This window comes from Halichoerus grypus, chromosome 5, assembly GCF_964656455.1.
Source record: "Halichoerus grypus chromosome 5, mHalGry1.hap1.1, whole genome shotgun sequence".
NCBI lineage: Eukaryota > Metazoa > Chordata > Mammalia > Carnivora > Phocidae > Halichoerus > Halichoerus grypus.
Genome location: NC_135716.1, coordinates 47437503 through 47455915, shown reverse-complemented (window position 1 = coordinate 47455915; position 18413 = coordinate 47437503). Strand labels below are relative to the sequence as shown.

Below are 18413 nucleotides of genomic sequence, written 5' to 3'. Positions count from 1 at the left end.
CAGTCGCTTAACCAACTGAGCCACCCAGGCGCCCAAAGAGCCTCCATTTTTGATTGCACCTCATTAATAGCCTTTTTGATTTCGACTTGGTTAGATTTTAGTTCTTTTATTTCTCCAAAAAGGGTTTCTCTAATAACCTCCATGCTTTTTTCAAGCCCAGCTAGTATCTTTAAAATCATCATTCTGAACTCTAGTTCCGACATCTTACTATGTCCGTGTTGATTAGGTCCCTGGCAGTCAGTACTGACTCTTGTTCTTTTTGTTGAGGTGATTTTTTTCCATCTTGTCATTTTGTCCAGAGGAGACTAGATGAATGAGAGAACAAAATGCTAACAGGGTAACAAGGTCCCCAGAAAATACACACTAAATAAATCAGAAAAGACCTGAAACTGGGGGAAAAGAAAGGGAAAGAAAGAAATAAGAAAAAAAAAAAAAAAAGAAAAAGAAAAAGATAAAAACAAATAAAACAAAACAAAAAAACAGAATGTGATCAAATATGATCAGGCTGGTGCATACATCAGTGCCACACACTAGATTTTGGGTGTATTTTGGTTTGTTAGAAGAAAGTGTCTCCCAAAATTTTAAAGAAAGAAAAACATATATGTACAAAAATAAGGATTCATATGGTGAAGGGATGGAATATGACTATAAAGATGAAAATTATAAAAGATTTTATAAAAGGAATTGATAAGATAAGAAGTTGGTTGAAAAAAGAAAGAAGAGGATTTAAAAAAAAAAAAGGGAGAAAATGTGATCAGGCAGGAGACTAGAACAAAGCCATACACTAGAGATTTAGGGTATATTTTGATCTGTTAGAAGAAACTGTATCCCAAAATTTTAAAGAGAGAACAACTTATATATATGTATACCAAAAATAAGGGTAACTACTCTGAAGGGATAGAATATGACTCTAAAAATGAAAAATAAAGGAGATATTTTTAAAAAGGGATTGATAAGATGTTGGTTGAAAAAGGGAAAAGGAAAAATTTAAAAAAAAGAGAGTTAAAAAAATAACTTTGAAAGACTAAAGAATCATGGTAAAAAAACCATGAATTCTATGTGCAGTATTCCCCTAGCGCTGGAGTTCTGCCGTGCCCATTGATCGGTAAGCTTGGTCTTGGGTGGCTCTTCTTGCTGATCTTCTGGGGGAGGGGCCTGTTGCCATGGTTCCCAAATGTCTTTGCCGGAGGAGGAATTGCCCCGCCCTTGCCAGTCCGGGCTAAGTAATCTGCTCAGGTTTGCTCTCGGGAGGTTTTATTCCCTGCAAGCTTTCCGTACAGCTTTGGAGGACAAGAGTGAAAATGGCGGCCTCCCAATCTCTGCCCGGAGGAGCCGAGAACTTGGGGCCCCGCTCCTCAGTGAGTCCCCAGAGAAAAGCAGTCAGTCACTCTCCCGGTCTCCGGCCGCACTCCGTGCTCACCCGGCCTGTGACTGAGCGTTTCTATCTCTGGCACACGACCCTGTGTGGAATCTCCAAACTCAGCAGATCCCTGTGGTGTGCTCCCAAGCCACTTCTCCAGGGGGAGGAAGGGGAGTCTCCCCAGATCTGCTGCTTGTTGGGTCCCTGCTGGAAGACCAGTGGCCCGACTGTGCTGTGGATCATGGTTTATGGCAACCCCAAGCTGAAAGCCCACTCCTCTGCTCCGTCTCTGTAGCCGGCTTCCCCGCTCAGATACCTGGGAGCTCTGCCGCACTCAGGCACCCCTTTCTGTGACCCTGAGGGTCCTGAGACCGCACTGTCCCAGCAAGGGTTCCACCCACTGCTTAGCCTCTGGAGCAACGTCCCTCAGCAGAGCCAACTTCTAAAATTTCCGATTTTGTGCTCCGTGGCTCTATCACTTGCCAGAAGCAGCGGCTAGAGGCTCCCTCCCCTGCCATCTATCCTCCCGAATATCGCCTCGGATTCACTTCTCTGCACGTTCTACTTTCCAGAAAGTGGTTGCTTTTCTGTTCAGAGAGTTTCTGCTATTCTTTTCTTTGATCTCCTGTTGAGTTTGTAGGTGTTCAGAATGGTTTGATCCCTATCCAGCTGAATTCCTGGGACCAGACGAAATCCAGGTATCCTACTTCTCTGCCATCTTGCTCCTCCTCCCCTTTTGATTATTTTAACAGACAACACATATCATTTTGGGGGGGGGCGCATTTTCAACCCATTATAGGTAATAGGTAAATTCTCATCAGTTCTACTCCATGTGCTTTAAAATTTCATAGAATTCTTCCAAATTTTGTCATTATGGTATCTATCACTTTTAAGTTCCAATATTACACATTTTGTCTTTTATGGAATTTATGTGACTACTTTATTGAAAGCTCAAAAGAACTATCTTGGAGTTGGTATCTAGATACCATTTTGAACCATATTGTTGCTCTGTGCTCTTGAATGTATCTTGCATGGTGATTTGGTAGTTTCTCTTAATACTTTTAGGAGACTGTTTAGAGGAAAAATGGAAATCAGGTAAGTTAAAAGATGAGCAATGAGTTGATGAGATGGATTTATATTGTGTTACTGTGTAAGCTCAAATCTCTATAAATCCCTTATTTTATATATTTTGTAATAGTTCTGCTTTTCTGATCAAACCCTGACTGATGCAGTTTATAGAGGAAAGAGCTGTTCAGGTCCTGAAAAACTTGTAGGATTTTTTTTTTTTTTTTTGATCCAGCCCATCAAAAAAGTGAATCATGCACAATTTGAAGGACAATTTGATATATCACAGAAAATAGATAAAGCATCAGAATTGATGTGATCCAAAGCTGTGTTTCAGCCAGCTTTTGCTGCATAGTTGTTCTTCTCTTGTATTTGACCTAGTAAAGTCAGGGATTTGCTTCAACTAAGCCATTTGTCATTGCCTGTAAATCTGTACTGTTTGTTGCAGATACTGTGTAACAAAGTAATGATTAACAAAAATATTCAAATGGGCATCAGCTATCTTTCATGTGAACTACAATTTAGTAATGTATGAACGCATATGTACACTTTTTGTTCAAAGATATTGTGTCTAATAAGCACTAAAATGTTGTTTTAAACAATAGCAGCCACCAAACAACAACAAAAAAATCCTGGAAATATGTGACTGGTAACAGGCTTTCTTTCTGAACAATAAAATGTGACTAATAGTTCTCTAGAGAAAAAATGCACAAGAATGGATATTTACCTAAGTAACATTTTATGCCAAAATAGCACAATGATTTATAATATTATAGGCCGTTTCACAAGTTGCTACAGGACACCTCGTGCAGATAGTGTACTGTGTGGTGCAAATTATAGTGATTTGTGGAAGTGTAGATTGGAAGACTGGAGCAATAAAGAAAGAAGAATAATGTTCTTCCTTGAATCATTGGGGAAAAGCACAGCTCAGCACCTGTCCCCAGGCAAGCACATTGAAGTTCAAGTCTCTGAAATGTCAAACCTAAATGACAATGAGATTACATTAGAAAAAAAAAAAAATCAAGATGACTAGTGGCTCATTTGATGTTGTGAATGGTATCTTCATAAAAGTCACTTTTGGTGTGGTAAACTGAGAAGTACTGCAAGTTATTGGGTAAAGAGGGAAATAATATTCACTTCTTAAAAAATGAGGGAAGGGACACCAATCAGGAGGGAGAATTTAGCTAGGCAAAATTTGTGATCTGGGCTTCAATCGTGACTCCTTCATTATTCATTATGTGACCTTTAGAAAGTTGAACCTAGATTGGATGAAGTAGTGAGTCCAATTCTGTCTGCTGCACAAGTGAAAAGGAGAATCATATGTTCAGGAAACAGAAGGTGCACAGTAAGTTCACCCCAAGAAGGAGAAAATGCTTCATGCTGTTCACAGGCTCTATGAATGTTGCCATGTCCATATTTTACTTCTCTGGCCTCATAATCCCACAAGCTAGAAAGTAAGGCTGTGTAAGGAATGCGCAGGTTTGGACAAGGAATCATGTGCTATACACACCTGTTTGACCCTTCTAGATGCTTTTCTAGGCAGCTGTGAATATAGCCAAGTTAATTTTTGAGAATATCAAAGTCATACTAAAGAAAATGCAAGAGAGGAAGAAAGAAGAGGAAGGGACTTTGTTTTTTTTTCTTTTAGATAAGGGAGACATGGTTTATGTCCTCCTGCATTTAAGGTGGATACTGTACTTATAAATTTAAATGAATTTTGAGCACCTGCAGAGCAAAATGTTGTGAATTCAAACTAATATACCTGGAGAAAAGTCAAAAGAACAAGTAGATTATGCATCTAAGCAACTATGCCAGTGAGTATTCATAGCATGCAAGAACAACTGGGTAATGCACATCTTTGTTAAGAACACTTACTTGCTTAAATAGGGACTTCCTTTTAACAAGAGGCATTCACATTTAAAATAGGTCTGGAGGGGAGCCTGGGTGGCACAGTCCATTAAGCCTCTGACTCTTGGTTTCCCCTCAGGTCATGATTTCAGCATCTGGAGATCAAGCCCCTGCTTGGGCTCTGCTCAGCGTGGCATCTGCTTGATATTCTCTCCCTCTCCCTCTGCCCCTCCTCCCTGTGCTCTCTCTCTAAAATAAATAAATCTTTAAAAAACATAAAATAGGTCTGGGAAAATGATTGTTGATCATGTTTTCCTTTGCTTGAGTGGTTGCTGAAACAAACAGCTGAAGAGTCAGCCAGAGACTGAATCCTGAGATGCATTTCCATGGCTGGAAGACCTGGGACATTATTTATCATCACCAAGACTTTGTTTCCAAATCTCTAAAATGGGAATAGTATCAGTTTCTGCCTCATAGACTTTCACAAAGATCTAATTAAATAGAAAATAATGCATGGAAATCACTTAGCTTGGCAATTGGAATATAGTCCACAGATGTTATCAGTCATTTAATTCTTACTCTTGTGAGAATAGAAATTTGAACAGAAATGCTATGAATTAGCTTTGATTCACCATATTATTGAGGTAAACTTTGATCAAATAAACTCAAAGAATTTTGTAGTAAGTGGAGCACAAATGGGTTTGTGGCTTCAGAGTGAATTTTGAACAGACATTAAAATACATAAAAGGGCACTTCATAATCTAGTAAAGTGAATGTCTTAACATGCTACTCTGATTAAAATTGTTGGTAATGTAAAATTTTGTACCCTTTATTTTATTTAGGAAAGATCTATCTTCAATAAGGAGACTCCATCTGTTTGTGAGTGCCTATAAAGGGAAAGATTTTAAAGTAAGTAAGATATTTTTAAAGTTTTGTGATATAAATATTTTATTTAAAAGCCATCATGGGAATTGCTAATAACAATTAAGTATGACAAGGATTTCTGAACTCAGTAGTTTTCCTTACTAGAGTTGTTACAATGTTTAATTATTTCCTTGAACAGTTGATTTCATTTAAGATATTTTTCATTTACAATCATCAACAGTCGATAACATCTTGATCATTTTATTTTATTTTTTTTATTTTTATTTTTTTAAAGATTTTATTTATTTATTTGAGAGAGAGAGAGAATGAGAGACAGAGAGCATGAGAGGGGGGAGGATCAGAGGGAGAAGCAGACTCCCTGCCAAGCAGGGAGCCCGATGCGGGACTCGATCCCGGGACTCCAGGATCATGACCTGAGCTGAAAGCAGTCGCTTAACCAACTGAGCCACCCAGGCGCCCATCTTGATCATTTTAAACAGTTATCCCTCAATATTAAGATGCTTTGCCTTTCCTGCTGAATATTTCTATTTCTTATAAAAAGTGATGCCTGGGTGGCTCAGTCGGTTAAGCGTCTGCCTTCGGCTCAGGTCATGATCCCAGAGTCCTGGGATCAAGTCCCACATCAGGCTCCCTGCTCAGCAGGAGCCTGCTTCTCCCTCTCTTGCTGTGTCTCTCTCTGACAAATAAATAAATAAAGTCTTAAAAAAAAAAGGGGGCTGGCATGAAGTCTTACTTTGGTCCTGTTGGTTAAGACTATTAAGAGTCATTTCAGATAGATAGTTCATTTGTATGTTTTAAGAAAGCATTTGTTATTATCATATCTGTTGAGAAATATCCTCAGTTTTAAAAAAAATGAAATTGCATCTGGATTCATCTTCATAGTGATTTCTATATTAAAATGACATTCTTATTTGTAAATGAGATCCCAGAATTCTATGGGTATTTTCTGAAGGATATAGACAGAGAAAACAATTGTTAGACTTCCTGGATAAAATACAGGTTAATCATTTTGAGGGAGGAGAAGGGAGTATATATCCCATGTCTTATCTTTTCCTAATCTGCTCATTCTTTCACAAACTTTTAAGAATCCTTTTCAGGTCCAGCCTCTCAGGTTCTTTTGCTATAGGTTAAAAGTTAGACCTGCTCTGCTCTTTATGATCTTCTGAAACTAATTACCTCCATGTACCTCACTTTTCTTATCTATAAGATAGGCCTAATAAATTGTATCTACCTCATGGGGTTGTGGGGGATAAATACGTGTGGAGTGTCCAAATTGACACCTTGCAAAAAAGTGCCCATTAAATGTTGGCTATGTTATTATTATTATTATTATTTTTATCATCATCATGTTTTGGACTCTATTTTGGTTAGTTTAGTTGCATCTACCCCAACATGAAATGCGAATCCTAGAAATTCAGTAACTCATTCTTCTCTCCAGCCTCCTCTGCTCATCAGCCATTCTCTCTTTTCCTTCCCTATTGTCTTGCCCTAGTTTAAACCTTCATCATTAGTCTCCTGAACAAATCCAACAGCCCCTTACCTAGTCCCCTTCCCTCATCTTGTCTTCTTCAATTTATGTTCCACTAGCTTCAGAGTTCCAGCTCTGAAACAGACCTGATTAAGATTCCCAGCCACTGTGCATCTGTGTAGTTTTGGACAAATCACTTGTTCTCACGAGTATTCCTCAGTTTCCTCATTCGAAAATAACTCCTTGCCTTTCTCATGTGGAAATGTTATAATGCTCAAATAGTTGCAGAACCCTTTGACTTTATAAAGCATGATGTGACATGAGTTATTATGAAGATGTAAACTAGAAGAAGCCTATATTAGAAGAGATGTAAGTAACTATGAGATGTGATTGGGTTTATCCTTACATTTTCAACATGATTTATATCATTCATTGACTAAAATATATATATGTAGTCTGCAATGAGATTGGGCTACATATACAAAAAAGAATGTGTCAGGAAAGTGCAAATCACTCAATGCATGATTATTATTCTGTGCCAATATTTGCCAGAACTGGGGACACAAAGCTAAGGAGCTCAAAGTGTCTGTTCTGTGTTCATATTAGTATAAAGATGGCATACTCAAATTGGCACTCAGGTAGTGGATTCTACCTAAAATAACAGCAGATTTATTAGTTAAAGGAGCTAATGCTACTACTGTTGCTGTCTTGGTTGCTACTGATAATCCCTAATCACATCTACCACTTACTGAGTACTTGTATGTTTAAGGTAGGTGTTAAGGATTGTAAAAAATTATCTCCAGGAATCATGTGATTTCACTCATATGTGGAATTTGAGAGACAGGGTAAATGAGCAAAGGGCAAAAAAGAAAAGAGAGAGGGATGGGGTGCCTGGGTGGCTCAGTTGGTTAAGCGACTGCCTTCGGCTCAGGTCATGATCCTGGAGTCCCGGGATCTAGTCCCGCATCGGGCTCCCTGCTCCGCAGGGAGTCTGCTTCTCCCTCTGACCGTCCCCCCTCTCATGTGCTCTCTCTCTCTCACTCTCTCAAATAAATGAATAGATAAAATCTTTAAAAAATAAAAATTAAAAAAAAAAAAGAAAAGAGAGAGAGACGAATCAAGAAACAGGCTCTTGACTATAGAGAACAAACTGATGGTTACCAGAAGTGAGGTGGGTGTGGGGATGGGTTAAATGGGTGATGGAAGTTAAGGAGTGTATTTGTTGTGATGAGCACTGGGTGTTGTATGGGTGTTGAATCACTATATTGTACACCTGAAACTACTATTACGCTGTATGTTAACTAACTGGAATTTAAATAAAAACTTAAAAAAAAATCTCATTTAATCCTTACAATGATCCTATAAGTTAATATGGTCACTAAACAGTAATATAAATGTATATATAGGAAGAAAACTAGAAAATATAAGAGCTAACATTAATTGGACGACTGTGCGATACGAGCTGTGTTAGGTGATCTCTATTTTTTTTCTTTCTCAAAATAACCCTATAGATAGATATCTTTCCATTTTACAGGAAGCTAAGGCATATAAATAACTTCTCCCATATGGCAGAGCAATGGAGTGGCTGAGCTGGCATCTGAGCCTGTGTCTACCTGATCCTTCACATGATAATAAAGGAAAAACACACTGTGGTTTACTATAATTGATTCATTTCTCTACATTGGTTACTGTTATGAAACTCTTAACCCTTAGGAATGGCTAGTGTATTTTCTTTGTCCTACTTATGCTTCTTTGTTCTTGTTTTCTAGTTTCTGAGTCAAATGCTGATCTACTTTGCCCGTATTTGGAGGTCATTTTCTGTATCGTTGTTCAGATTTTTGCTTATTACCTTTCTAGGCTTTGACATTTAAAGAGTTACATGCCTGATCTAAGGGGTTACAGAAGCATTGGAATTGTGACTAATTAACATTCATCCAATAAAGCTATTTGAATATATCATATGTTATACTTGTGAATCTCTAGACCAAAAGGGGAATTATTTTGGTAAATCTTCTGAGATCTATTAAATTATGCAACTTTATCCCTAATTTGACTTTTTTTCTAATGAATAAAGTTACAAATACATTATACTGGAATGAAACACTGAAAATAGGTCTTAGTTCACAAGTGTAGTGATTAGTACTGTTCTGGAAAAACTATCTTAGCTCTAGAGAAACAAATTATACAAATGTATGTAGGTACATCTGTTGAGAAACTTGGTCCCCTTCTTCAGGTAAATAAATAACTCATTCAAATGGAAAATCTTTTTTTGTGTGTGATTTGAATTCAATATGCATTTAAAGAATACATAGATCTGTGGCAAGTGCCGTGAATATTTGTACATGAATATACTATTGCTTAGGCCACATATGGTAAAAGACTGATATGAATCAAAAACAGGAAGATTTTTTGATTATAGGTAGTATATTGTGTACGCCAATATATCATTGTCTATTGGATCTGGAAAATTGATTTATTTCTTTAATAATGTATTGATAAATTGGAGTGTAAGTTGTTTATAAATTAATCTCACAATAAAACCATTTGGGAGGACATAAAAATTATACTTCAGAGCAATTTAAAATTTAAAATAGATGAAACAGAAAAAATTTGTTTAAGTCAGAAGATAATGACAGTATTTTTGCATTGAGTGTTCATTTTCTACTAGCAACTTTGACATACATGGAACTAAGCAGTACAAATTACCATCTAAGTTTCACTTCCATATATGCATATATAAATAAATATTGTACTTTATTAATTCATTACTGAGCCACCCAGGCGCCCTTTAAATACTTTATCTTAATAATACTTTTAATATGGGTTCCACTCACTCCTTCTACATAGTCAGCAGTTGTATATTACAGATTTATTGTCCAAGATATACCTTAGGTACTGATTATATAAAACAAAAAAAAGTAATAATAATAATAACCAAATACACCATGATAATTTTCTATACACACTTAACATTTCCAAATAAATTAATTCCAAAAACAATGCTTCAATTAAAATTAAAACAATTGTTTTAATTCACATATTTATATTTAAAAATATAATCATCAATTGTAATAGCATTGTGTGGTAATAGATGGTAGCTACACTTATGGTGAACATACAGAGATGTTGAATCACTATGTTGTACACCTAAAACTAATGTAACATTGTGTGTCAACTATACTCCAATAAAAAAATGTTTTATTAATTAATTAATATATAATTATCAAAACATTTATATAAATTAAAACTGATTAGATCAAAACTCATTTATATAAAATAGAGTGTTACATATTATATTATTGGCCAATCTGTTCTTTGAAAGGACAGTCCATAAATTACAAGTGCACATGCCTATAAAGACTCCAAATTAAAGTAAATTATATATGTATTATATATATAATTGTATGATACTTATATCTTTATGAAAAAAATGAGTTATGGGGCACCTGGGTGGCTCAGTCGGTTAAGCGGCTGCCTTTGGCTCAGGTCATGATCCCAGGGTCCTGGGATCAAGCCCCATGTCGGGCTTCCAGTTCAGCAGAGAGCCTGCTTCTCCCTCTCCCTCTGCCTACTTGTGCTCTTTCTGTCAAATAAATAAATAAATAAATAAATAAATAAATAAAATCAACCTTTAACAAAAAGAAAAAGTATTTAAAAAGTATTTAATCTATTTGAATTTCTCAGGTTTACCTCAGCAATATTACTATTATTATTACTAATCAAAATTATAATTGAATGATTACTATCTTTAGAAGATGTGCTAGGATCTTTAGATTCATTTTGGTATTCATATTTGTATGATGCATTATTATTACATATATAGACTGTATGTATGTATTGTAAAGTTTGTATTGATATAAGTATCATTATATATATGACTGTGTTATATGTATAGATTAGGATATTGAAACTAAGGCAAATTAAGTGACTTGACCAAAATAATTTTACAAATAAGTGTTTGACAAGTGATCAGATTTGAATTTCCAGGCATTGACAAACAATACATGTTTCCATCAAACACAAATCATGTGATTATGTGATCATATTATTGTTCTTAGAATGAATCTTAAGAGGACTCAGAATACATTGGAAGGACAAATCAAAAACATTTGGAGGAGCTGCATTTGTGATTTGATGGATTCTTTCTGGACATATACCAGCAGATACTAGCAAATACACAAAATCATGAAGATTATATAAACTTAGATAAAATTAAGTGAGATTTTGAAACTGTTTTTCTGTTCTTAATGTTCTTATTTCCTTGCATTGTCAACTTTTCATATTTTCTTTTTTTTTTTAAAGAGTTTTCAAGCAAGGCTGAATTTGATGTGAAATTACTATGGTATGTAGGTTTCACTGTATGTGTTTTTTAATATAGGAAATACAGAAGAGAAAAAAGAAAAGGTGAAAATTTAGAAAAGAAAAAAACTTAGAAAATAAAAATAAGAATTGATGAAATTGGAATCAGAGAGGGAATTGATCATTATGAACTTAGGGCCTTTGAAAACTTCTTTTCTTTGATTTGTTTGATCAGAACTACTTGTCAAAGGAAAAAAAATCATCTAATAGAGTCCCACCTGTTTAAAATCCATGAAAAATGCAAAAACACTTTGTAATTCTATAAAGAGGTCCTTGGTTCTTTGAGTTTGAAATGTGAGAATGGGAAGAGAATAGATCTGGGATAGTCTGTGAAAATGAAGGCTGTAGGGATTACCAAGGGGGTACAGTAGGGATATCAAAGTACCATTCTGTGATAGGAGTTATGACTAGTATAAAAGAAACACAAAATGAAAGGAATGATAAGACTCAACAGATTTGAGTCTCCAGTGAATCCAGAGTTTATAAAACTGGGGACAGGAAAATATATTCGACTGAAAAGTTATGGTGAAGTAAGTTTATTATGCAGATACTATTTATTTATTTAGTGCAGATACAATTTAATAGGAACTGTTGCAAGATAAATGTGTTAACTTTTGTAGTACAACTAAAGCTTTCAATTCTGGTTATTAATGTTTTCTAGATGAAGGTGGTCAATAAATGGTTACCATTCTAGTACTCAGTTGCAGTCCTTTTGTGTATTACTTATTATAGTTATGACACCAGGAAAATATTTTTAAAGGCTTGGGAGATAACATAGAATCCAAAGATACATTATTTAGGACTCTAAACCCTAGTCATTGTAATGAGCCTTAAGTACTGTGAAGCAGCAGAAAATAACCGAAACATACACCATACTCCAGTAGAATATGGTTACATATAAGCAGGGGTGAGTTTATTGATATATAATTAGAAGAGGTGTTTTACCCTATGTATGTAGCCATGGAGAGCAGTATAAATATCCTGTTGGTACTGCTACAAATCGGGTCTCTAATACCTTATGTAAACATTTAGTATGCAGAAAAAGGGCTCTGCACTAGGGATGACTAATGAATTCTTCTTTCATTTAATCTGGACTTGTGTGCTGTTGATTCTGCTGTGTCTGCCCTGTGGAATTTCCTTCTTCATTCTTACTGCTTCCTATAGGTCGCAAAACCCCCTTCATAAATTCCACAGGACTAGGACTAAGATATAGCTTTTCCTGGTCTATATTTAACTCTTGGAAATGCTGTGCACTGTATTAGAACTGTGAATATGAAGATTCCGTAGTACTCAGCCTATCAAGGACTACCTTGAGGGTTCTGCTTTATGATGCCTCAAGGCAAAGAAGGATCATTTGCCTCTCAAGTAGCCTTTGATCAGCTGCCTTTGAGCCATCAAGATGCCTTTGTCTTCTCTTCCAGCAACTATTTTGTCTCACATGATAGCTGTAAACAATGTGCCTCCTCCTCCACTTCGCAGTTTACCAAGTGAGTGAAGACTATGTCAAGGGTTTGTCATTGTTTTCAGTGGTATTTATCCCAGATATAAGAAACAGGGCACTTGTGAGTTGGTAGAGAGACAGGAGGAATCATTTTGATAGAGTAGTGAGATGGAAAAAACATAGATATGCAAATCCTGCTTTGTCCTCCTGAAGTCATTTCAATTCTCTAGATGTCAAATATTTTACTTTGTAAAGTGAGGATCTTTATGACCTTTCAGAACTTCAAATAAGAAATACTTTTAGGGGCGCCTGGGTGGCTCAGTCGGTTAAGCGGCTGCCTTAGGCTCAGGTCATGATCCCAGGGTCCTGGGATAGAGCCCAGCATCAAGCTCCCTCCCTCTCCCTCTGCCTGCCTGTGTGCCTACTTGTGATCTCTCTCTGTCAAATAAATAAATAAAATCATAAAAAAAAAAAAAAGTAAAAAGAAATACTTTTAAAGAGAGAAGAAAACAAAGGCTTAGAAAGATCACATGGCTCATGAGTGATCAAACCCCTTGTTTCTGGCAGGTCTTCTAGTGTCTACCCAGTCAGTCTTACTGCCCTGCCCTTTGTGAGCTAATTAATACTTAATTTTCACTAGGAGAATTCTCATTAAAATTTTCCAGGAAAAAAAAAAAAGAGATAATGCCTGTTACTCTTCCTCTGAAATTTATTCCTATTCCATTTTATTTTTATTTTGTAGTCTTTGATTTATAATATCATAGGAATTATAGAGTTAAATATTTGAAGTTTATACAGTTGACAGTATTTTCTTATTTTATATAGTCAGTCTATACCTGGAACATTTTTCTCAAGACTTCTTGTCATAACTATCAAATTCATAGATCTATTATTTGATCACCAATATACTAATAATATGGAGTATTCCAGTGATAGTTGAGATTAAAAAAAAATCTTCTGGATAAGATATCTTGATTTTTTTTTCAACTTCAATAAAGCATTTACTCTATTATTTAAATATTTATTGGGTAATTTGTTGTATGATTTGAAAAAGCTAACCTGTCTATTCTTTTATCTTCCTGTGATTGCTTACTCTTTAAAATCATTTTTTTTAAATTAATGATCATAGTCTCCAGGGGAAAGGGTGCCAGAGGCAGCAGTTGACACCTTTTTGAAGGGGTTTACTTATGTCTTGAATAGTGTTAGACGAAGTCCTTATGTTAAATCCAACTAATTCTTATATATGCTACTTTTATATGTTTTTATTATAATTGTGAAAAAAATTCTTGAATGTAGTCAAAGTTTTGTATTTCTACGTGAATTGAAATAAATATTAAATGTAATTTTGCCAAAACCCACAGCTTCTACTGGACAGGTTTTATTTGTGCAAAAGAAATAAAAGTCATCCTAAGACAATTTCTTTAGCAGCCTAGGAAGCACAGTAGCTGGGAGTTAAAAGATCAAATTAATTTAGAATCAATGGGATGAGATATGTGCTACCCTCTGTAGTGTCTTCCAAGGACACTTAACTTGTGTGAAGTGATAAAAAGATGAAAAATCAGCAGCAATTTAGATCTCAGAACAGAATAGAGCATAATGGAAAGCAGTGGAGCTCCCAGTTTTCCCTTTAGATGTTCCTACTTGATGTTCTATGTCCATGACTTCTCTTTGGAGACGTGTCCTGCTTGCTTAGTAACTGTGTCTTTGTGCTAACTCCAGCAAATTGACAATTTCCCTTAGCAAACTCTGTCTTTGCTGAAACAATGATCTCATGAAAGCACTCGTGAGGATGCTTTCAATCGATAATATGACTAAATCTGAATTATAAAGAAGATATAAATGGGAATGATTCAAATGCAATGGGCATAAATAGGAAGGTTCAGTTAAGGACCTTAAAAAAATCCAGCTAAAATTGTCTCCATTTGCAGATGACATGATTTTATATATAGAAAGCCCTAAAGACTTAACCAAAAAACTGTTAGAACTAATCAAGGAATTCAGTAAAGTTGCAGGATACAAAATTAACATATAAAAATCAGTGTTTCTGTACACTAACAATGAATTTTCTGAAAAAGAAAAATCAATCTCATTTAAATAGCATCAAAAACAATAAAATACTTAGGAATAAATTTAACCAAGGTGGCCAAAGATCACTACTCTGAAAATCATAATATATTGATAAAAGAAATCAAAGAAGACATAAATAAATGGAAAGTTATCTTGTGTTTATGGATTGGAAGAATTAGTATTGTTAAAATGTCAGAATTTGTCTGCGGATTTGATGTAATCCCTATCAAGATTCGAATGGCATCTGTTACAGAAATAGAAAAAACATTCCTAAAATTTGTATGGAAACACAAGACTCCAAATAGCCAAAAATATTTTGAGAAGGAAGAACAAAGCAGGAGGCATCACACTTCCTGATTTTAAACTATACTGCAATGCTATAGTTATTAAGACAGTATGGTGCTGGTATAAAAACAAATAGACCAGAATTGAGAGTCCAGAAGTATACCTAAGCACATACAGTCAACTAGAATTTGACAATGGAGCCAAGAATACTCAATTGAGAAGACAGTCTCTTCAATAAATCATGGTGGGAAAACCTGGATATTCAAAAATAAAAGAATGAAACTTGACCACTATCTAACATTCACAAATATTAACTCGAAATGGATTAAAGACTGAAATATAAGACCTGAAACCATGAAGCTCCTAGAAGAAAACATAGAAGAACTCTTTGACATGGATCTTGGAAATGCTTTTTTAGATATGACACCTAAAGTATAAGCAATAAAATAAAATTAAAGAAAGTGAGACTATGTCGAACTAAAAAGGTTCTACACTGCAGAAGAAACCACCAACAAAGTGAAAAGAAAACCTGCACAATGGTAAAAGATATTTGCGAACTATATATCTGATAAGGGATTAATATTTAAAATATATAAAGAACTCATACAACTCAATAGCAAAAAAAAATAATCCAATTAAAAAATGGGCAAAGGGCCTAAATAGACATTTCTCTAAGGAAAATATACAAAAGGCCAACAGATACTTGGAAAGATGCTCATAATTACTAGTCATTAGAGAAATGCAAATTAAAACTACAATATCACCTTTTAGAATGGTCATTATCAAAAAGACAAGAGCTAACAAATGCTGGTGAGGATGTGGAGAAAAGGGAACCCCTATGACCTGTAAATTGGTATAGCTACTATGGAAAACAGTATGGAGTATAAAACTACCATATGATCCAGCAATTTCACTTTTGGGAATTTCCAAAGGTAATGAAAACATTAACTCAAAAAGTTGAACTCTTATGTTCATAGAAACATTATTTATAATAGGCAATACATGAAAACAACCTAAGTGTTCACTGGTGCATGAATGGATAAAGAAGTTGTGGTACATATACACAATTGAATATTATTCAGCCATAAAAAACAAGGAAATCCATTTGCAACAATATGGATGGACCCTGAAGGCATTATGCTAAATAAGTCAGACAGACAAAGACAAATATTGTATGATCTCACTTACATGTAGAATCTTAAAAAAAAAGCCCATAGAAAAAGAGATCAGATTTGTGGTTACCAGAGGTGGGGGGTGGGGTGAGGGTAGGAGAAATTGGAGGAAGGTAATCAAAAGGTACAAACTTCCAGTTGTCAGGTAAATAAGCACTAGGGATGTAATGTATAACATGATGGCTAGGGTTAACACTGCTGTATGATATATAGAGAGGTTGTTAAGAGAGTAGATCATAAGTGTTCTCATTACAAGGATAATTTTTTTTTTCATTTTCTTTTTATAGCTATGTGAGATGATGGATGTTAACCATACCTATTATAATCATTTCACAGTATATGCAAATCAAACATTTATGCTATACACCTTAAACTTATACAGTGATGTATGTCAATTATTTCTCATTAAACTGGAAAAAAAATCCAGCCATTATATATATCCTTGCTTACTTTGGGTGAGGTTAGTTAGGTTACCTTTAGTGAATCATGTCTACCTTATCTATAAATTTTATATGTGAATATTTTAGGGCTTTTTATAGGCAGTGTGTAAGCATTTTTCATGTTATGTTATTTCATTTATTTCTCACAAGATACTTATGAGGTCTGTAGTAAGCGAAATAATGGCCCCCAATGATGTGCATATCCTAATCCCCAGAACCTGTGAATAAACTATGCTACATGGCCAGAGAAATTAATGTTGCAGATGGAATTAAGGCTGCTAATCAGCTGACCTTGAAATGGGAGAAGATTCTGGATTTTGCAGTGAGCCCACTGTAATCAAAGGATCCTTTATAAGTGGGAGAGGGAGGCACGTGACTTAGAGTCAGTGAGATTCAGGGTGAGAAAGGCTCAACTGGCCATTGCTGGCTTTGAAGATGGAAGGGGGGACATGAGCCCCAGGATTGGGGCAACCTCTGCAAGCTGGACAAGGCAAAGAAATAGAGTCTCCCCTGGAGCTTCCAGAAGGAATGCAGCCCTGCTGACAACTTGATTTTAGCATAATGAGGATCTGTTTCAGACTTCTGACTTTCAGAGCTGTAAGATCATAAATTTGTGTTTTAAGCTGATACATTTGTAGTAATTTGTTTCAGTGATACAAAGCTAATACATGGTCCATTTTGCAGTGAAGGATAGTGAGGCTTGGGTTTCATACCAAGATTCACACAGTTGTCAAGTGGTAGAGAATTTTTCAAAGTATCATTCATATGAATTTTCTCATAAAAACAACAGTAGCAGTATAGTTTCCTCCTACCCACCACCCTGATATCCCCTCCACATTTTGCAAGTTGAATGATATATATGTATTTGTTGCATTTTGCCGTTTCGACCATTTAGACACTCTTAATTTAAGGGAGAGAACATATCATGCATCTTTAAACACCCCTCCAGTACTGTCTCATTAATTTTGAAATCCAGATTCACAGGCACTCCAGGTAGTTATGCTAGAATCCCTTATACATTTTTTTCTTTAAAACTCTCCAGTCTTCTCCTCCTATAGTCTTTTTGACTTGTGTCTCAGGATTTTTCAGAGCTTGCTAACTAAGAAGGAGATGATTGTTCTCAAAAGCAAAAAGTCATGCCACTTTTTATTCTGAATGAGAATTGCTATAAAACCTTACAGTTAGCAACATCTACAGTACTTTTACCACCTGGGTGAAATAGCATCTGGGTCTAGGTACACACATGGCCTGTTATTATTAGAAGTTGATATTCTGAAGAGACAAAGGGAAGAAAAATGTCTTTTTTTTTTTTTTTTTTTTAATAGAACAGGGAGCTGTCCTTTAACATTTGACTGGAGGAAACCCTTTACACACTTATCATTAGGAGTATGGTCTAGTTAGCTACCTTTGTTTGGGTTAATCTGCTATGCTATTTTCTTCATGCTTATTAGGCTTATCCTTCTGAAAAGGACAAGTTGAAATATGCACTTTACATTTTAACTACTGGTTTATCTGGGAGAAAATTTTTTTCTTTTTCTTTTTTTTTTTTTAAAGATTTTATTTATTTGACAAAGAAAGACAGCAAGAGAGGGAACACAAGGAGGGAGAGTGGGAGAGGGAGAAGCAGGCTTCCCGCCGAACAGAGAGCCGGGAGCCCAATGCGGGGCTCGATCCCAAGGCCTTGGGATCATGACCTGAGCCTAAGGCAGACGCTTAACGACTGAGCCACCCCGGTGCCCCTGGGAGAAAGAATTTCTGTACTTTAACAAAAGGGTTTTTTGATTTGTTTTTATTCCAGTAACAAAAAAGTTTCAGGTTCGCAAGATATTTGTAAGTACATCTTGCTTTTTCCAACATAGGAAGACATAGAAGGAAAAAAATGGCATTCAAGAGAAGACCAGAGATAACTTCAAGGAATTTAGAAACAAGATAGTACTCCTAAGTGAATGTTTTCCTTGCTTTTTTTTTTTTTTTCCATTTTATGATGTACATTTACAGAAAACCTGAAAAAACTGTGTCATCA

General features: G+C 35.5%; 1 protein-coding gene across 1 annotated transcript in view; it reads left to right on the top strand.

Moving 5' to 3' along the window:
- The first annotated feature begins 12384 nt into the window (after positions 1 to 12384).
- CNBD1 (cyclic nucleotide binding domain containing 1) overlaps positions 12385 to 18413 on the top strand; it is a 519466-nt gene continuing 513437 nt past the window's right edge. The window contains exon 1 of the mRNA XM_078071672.1: positions 12385 to 12472. Within this exon, the coding sequence (XP_077927798.1) occupies positions 12385 to 12472 (88 nt within the window). The remainder of the gene's footprint in view (positions 12473 to 18413) is intronic.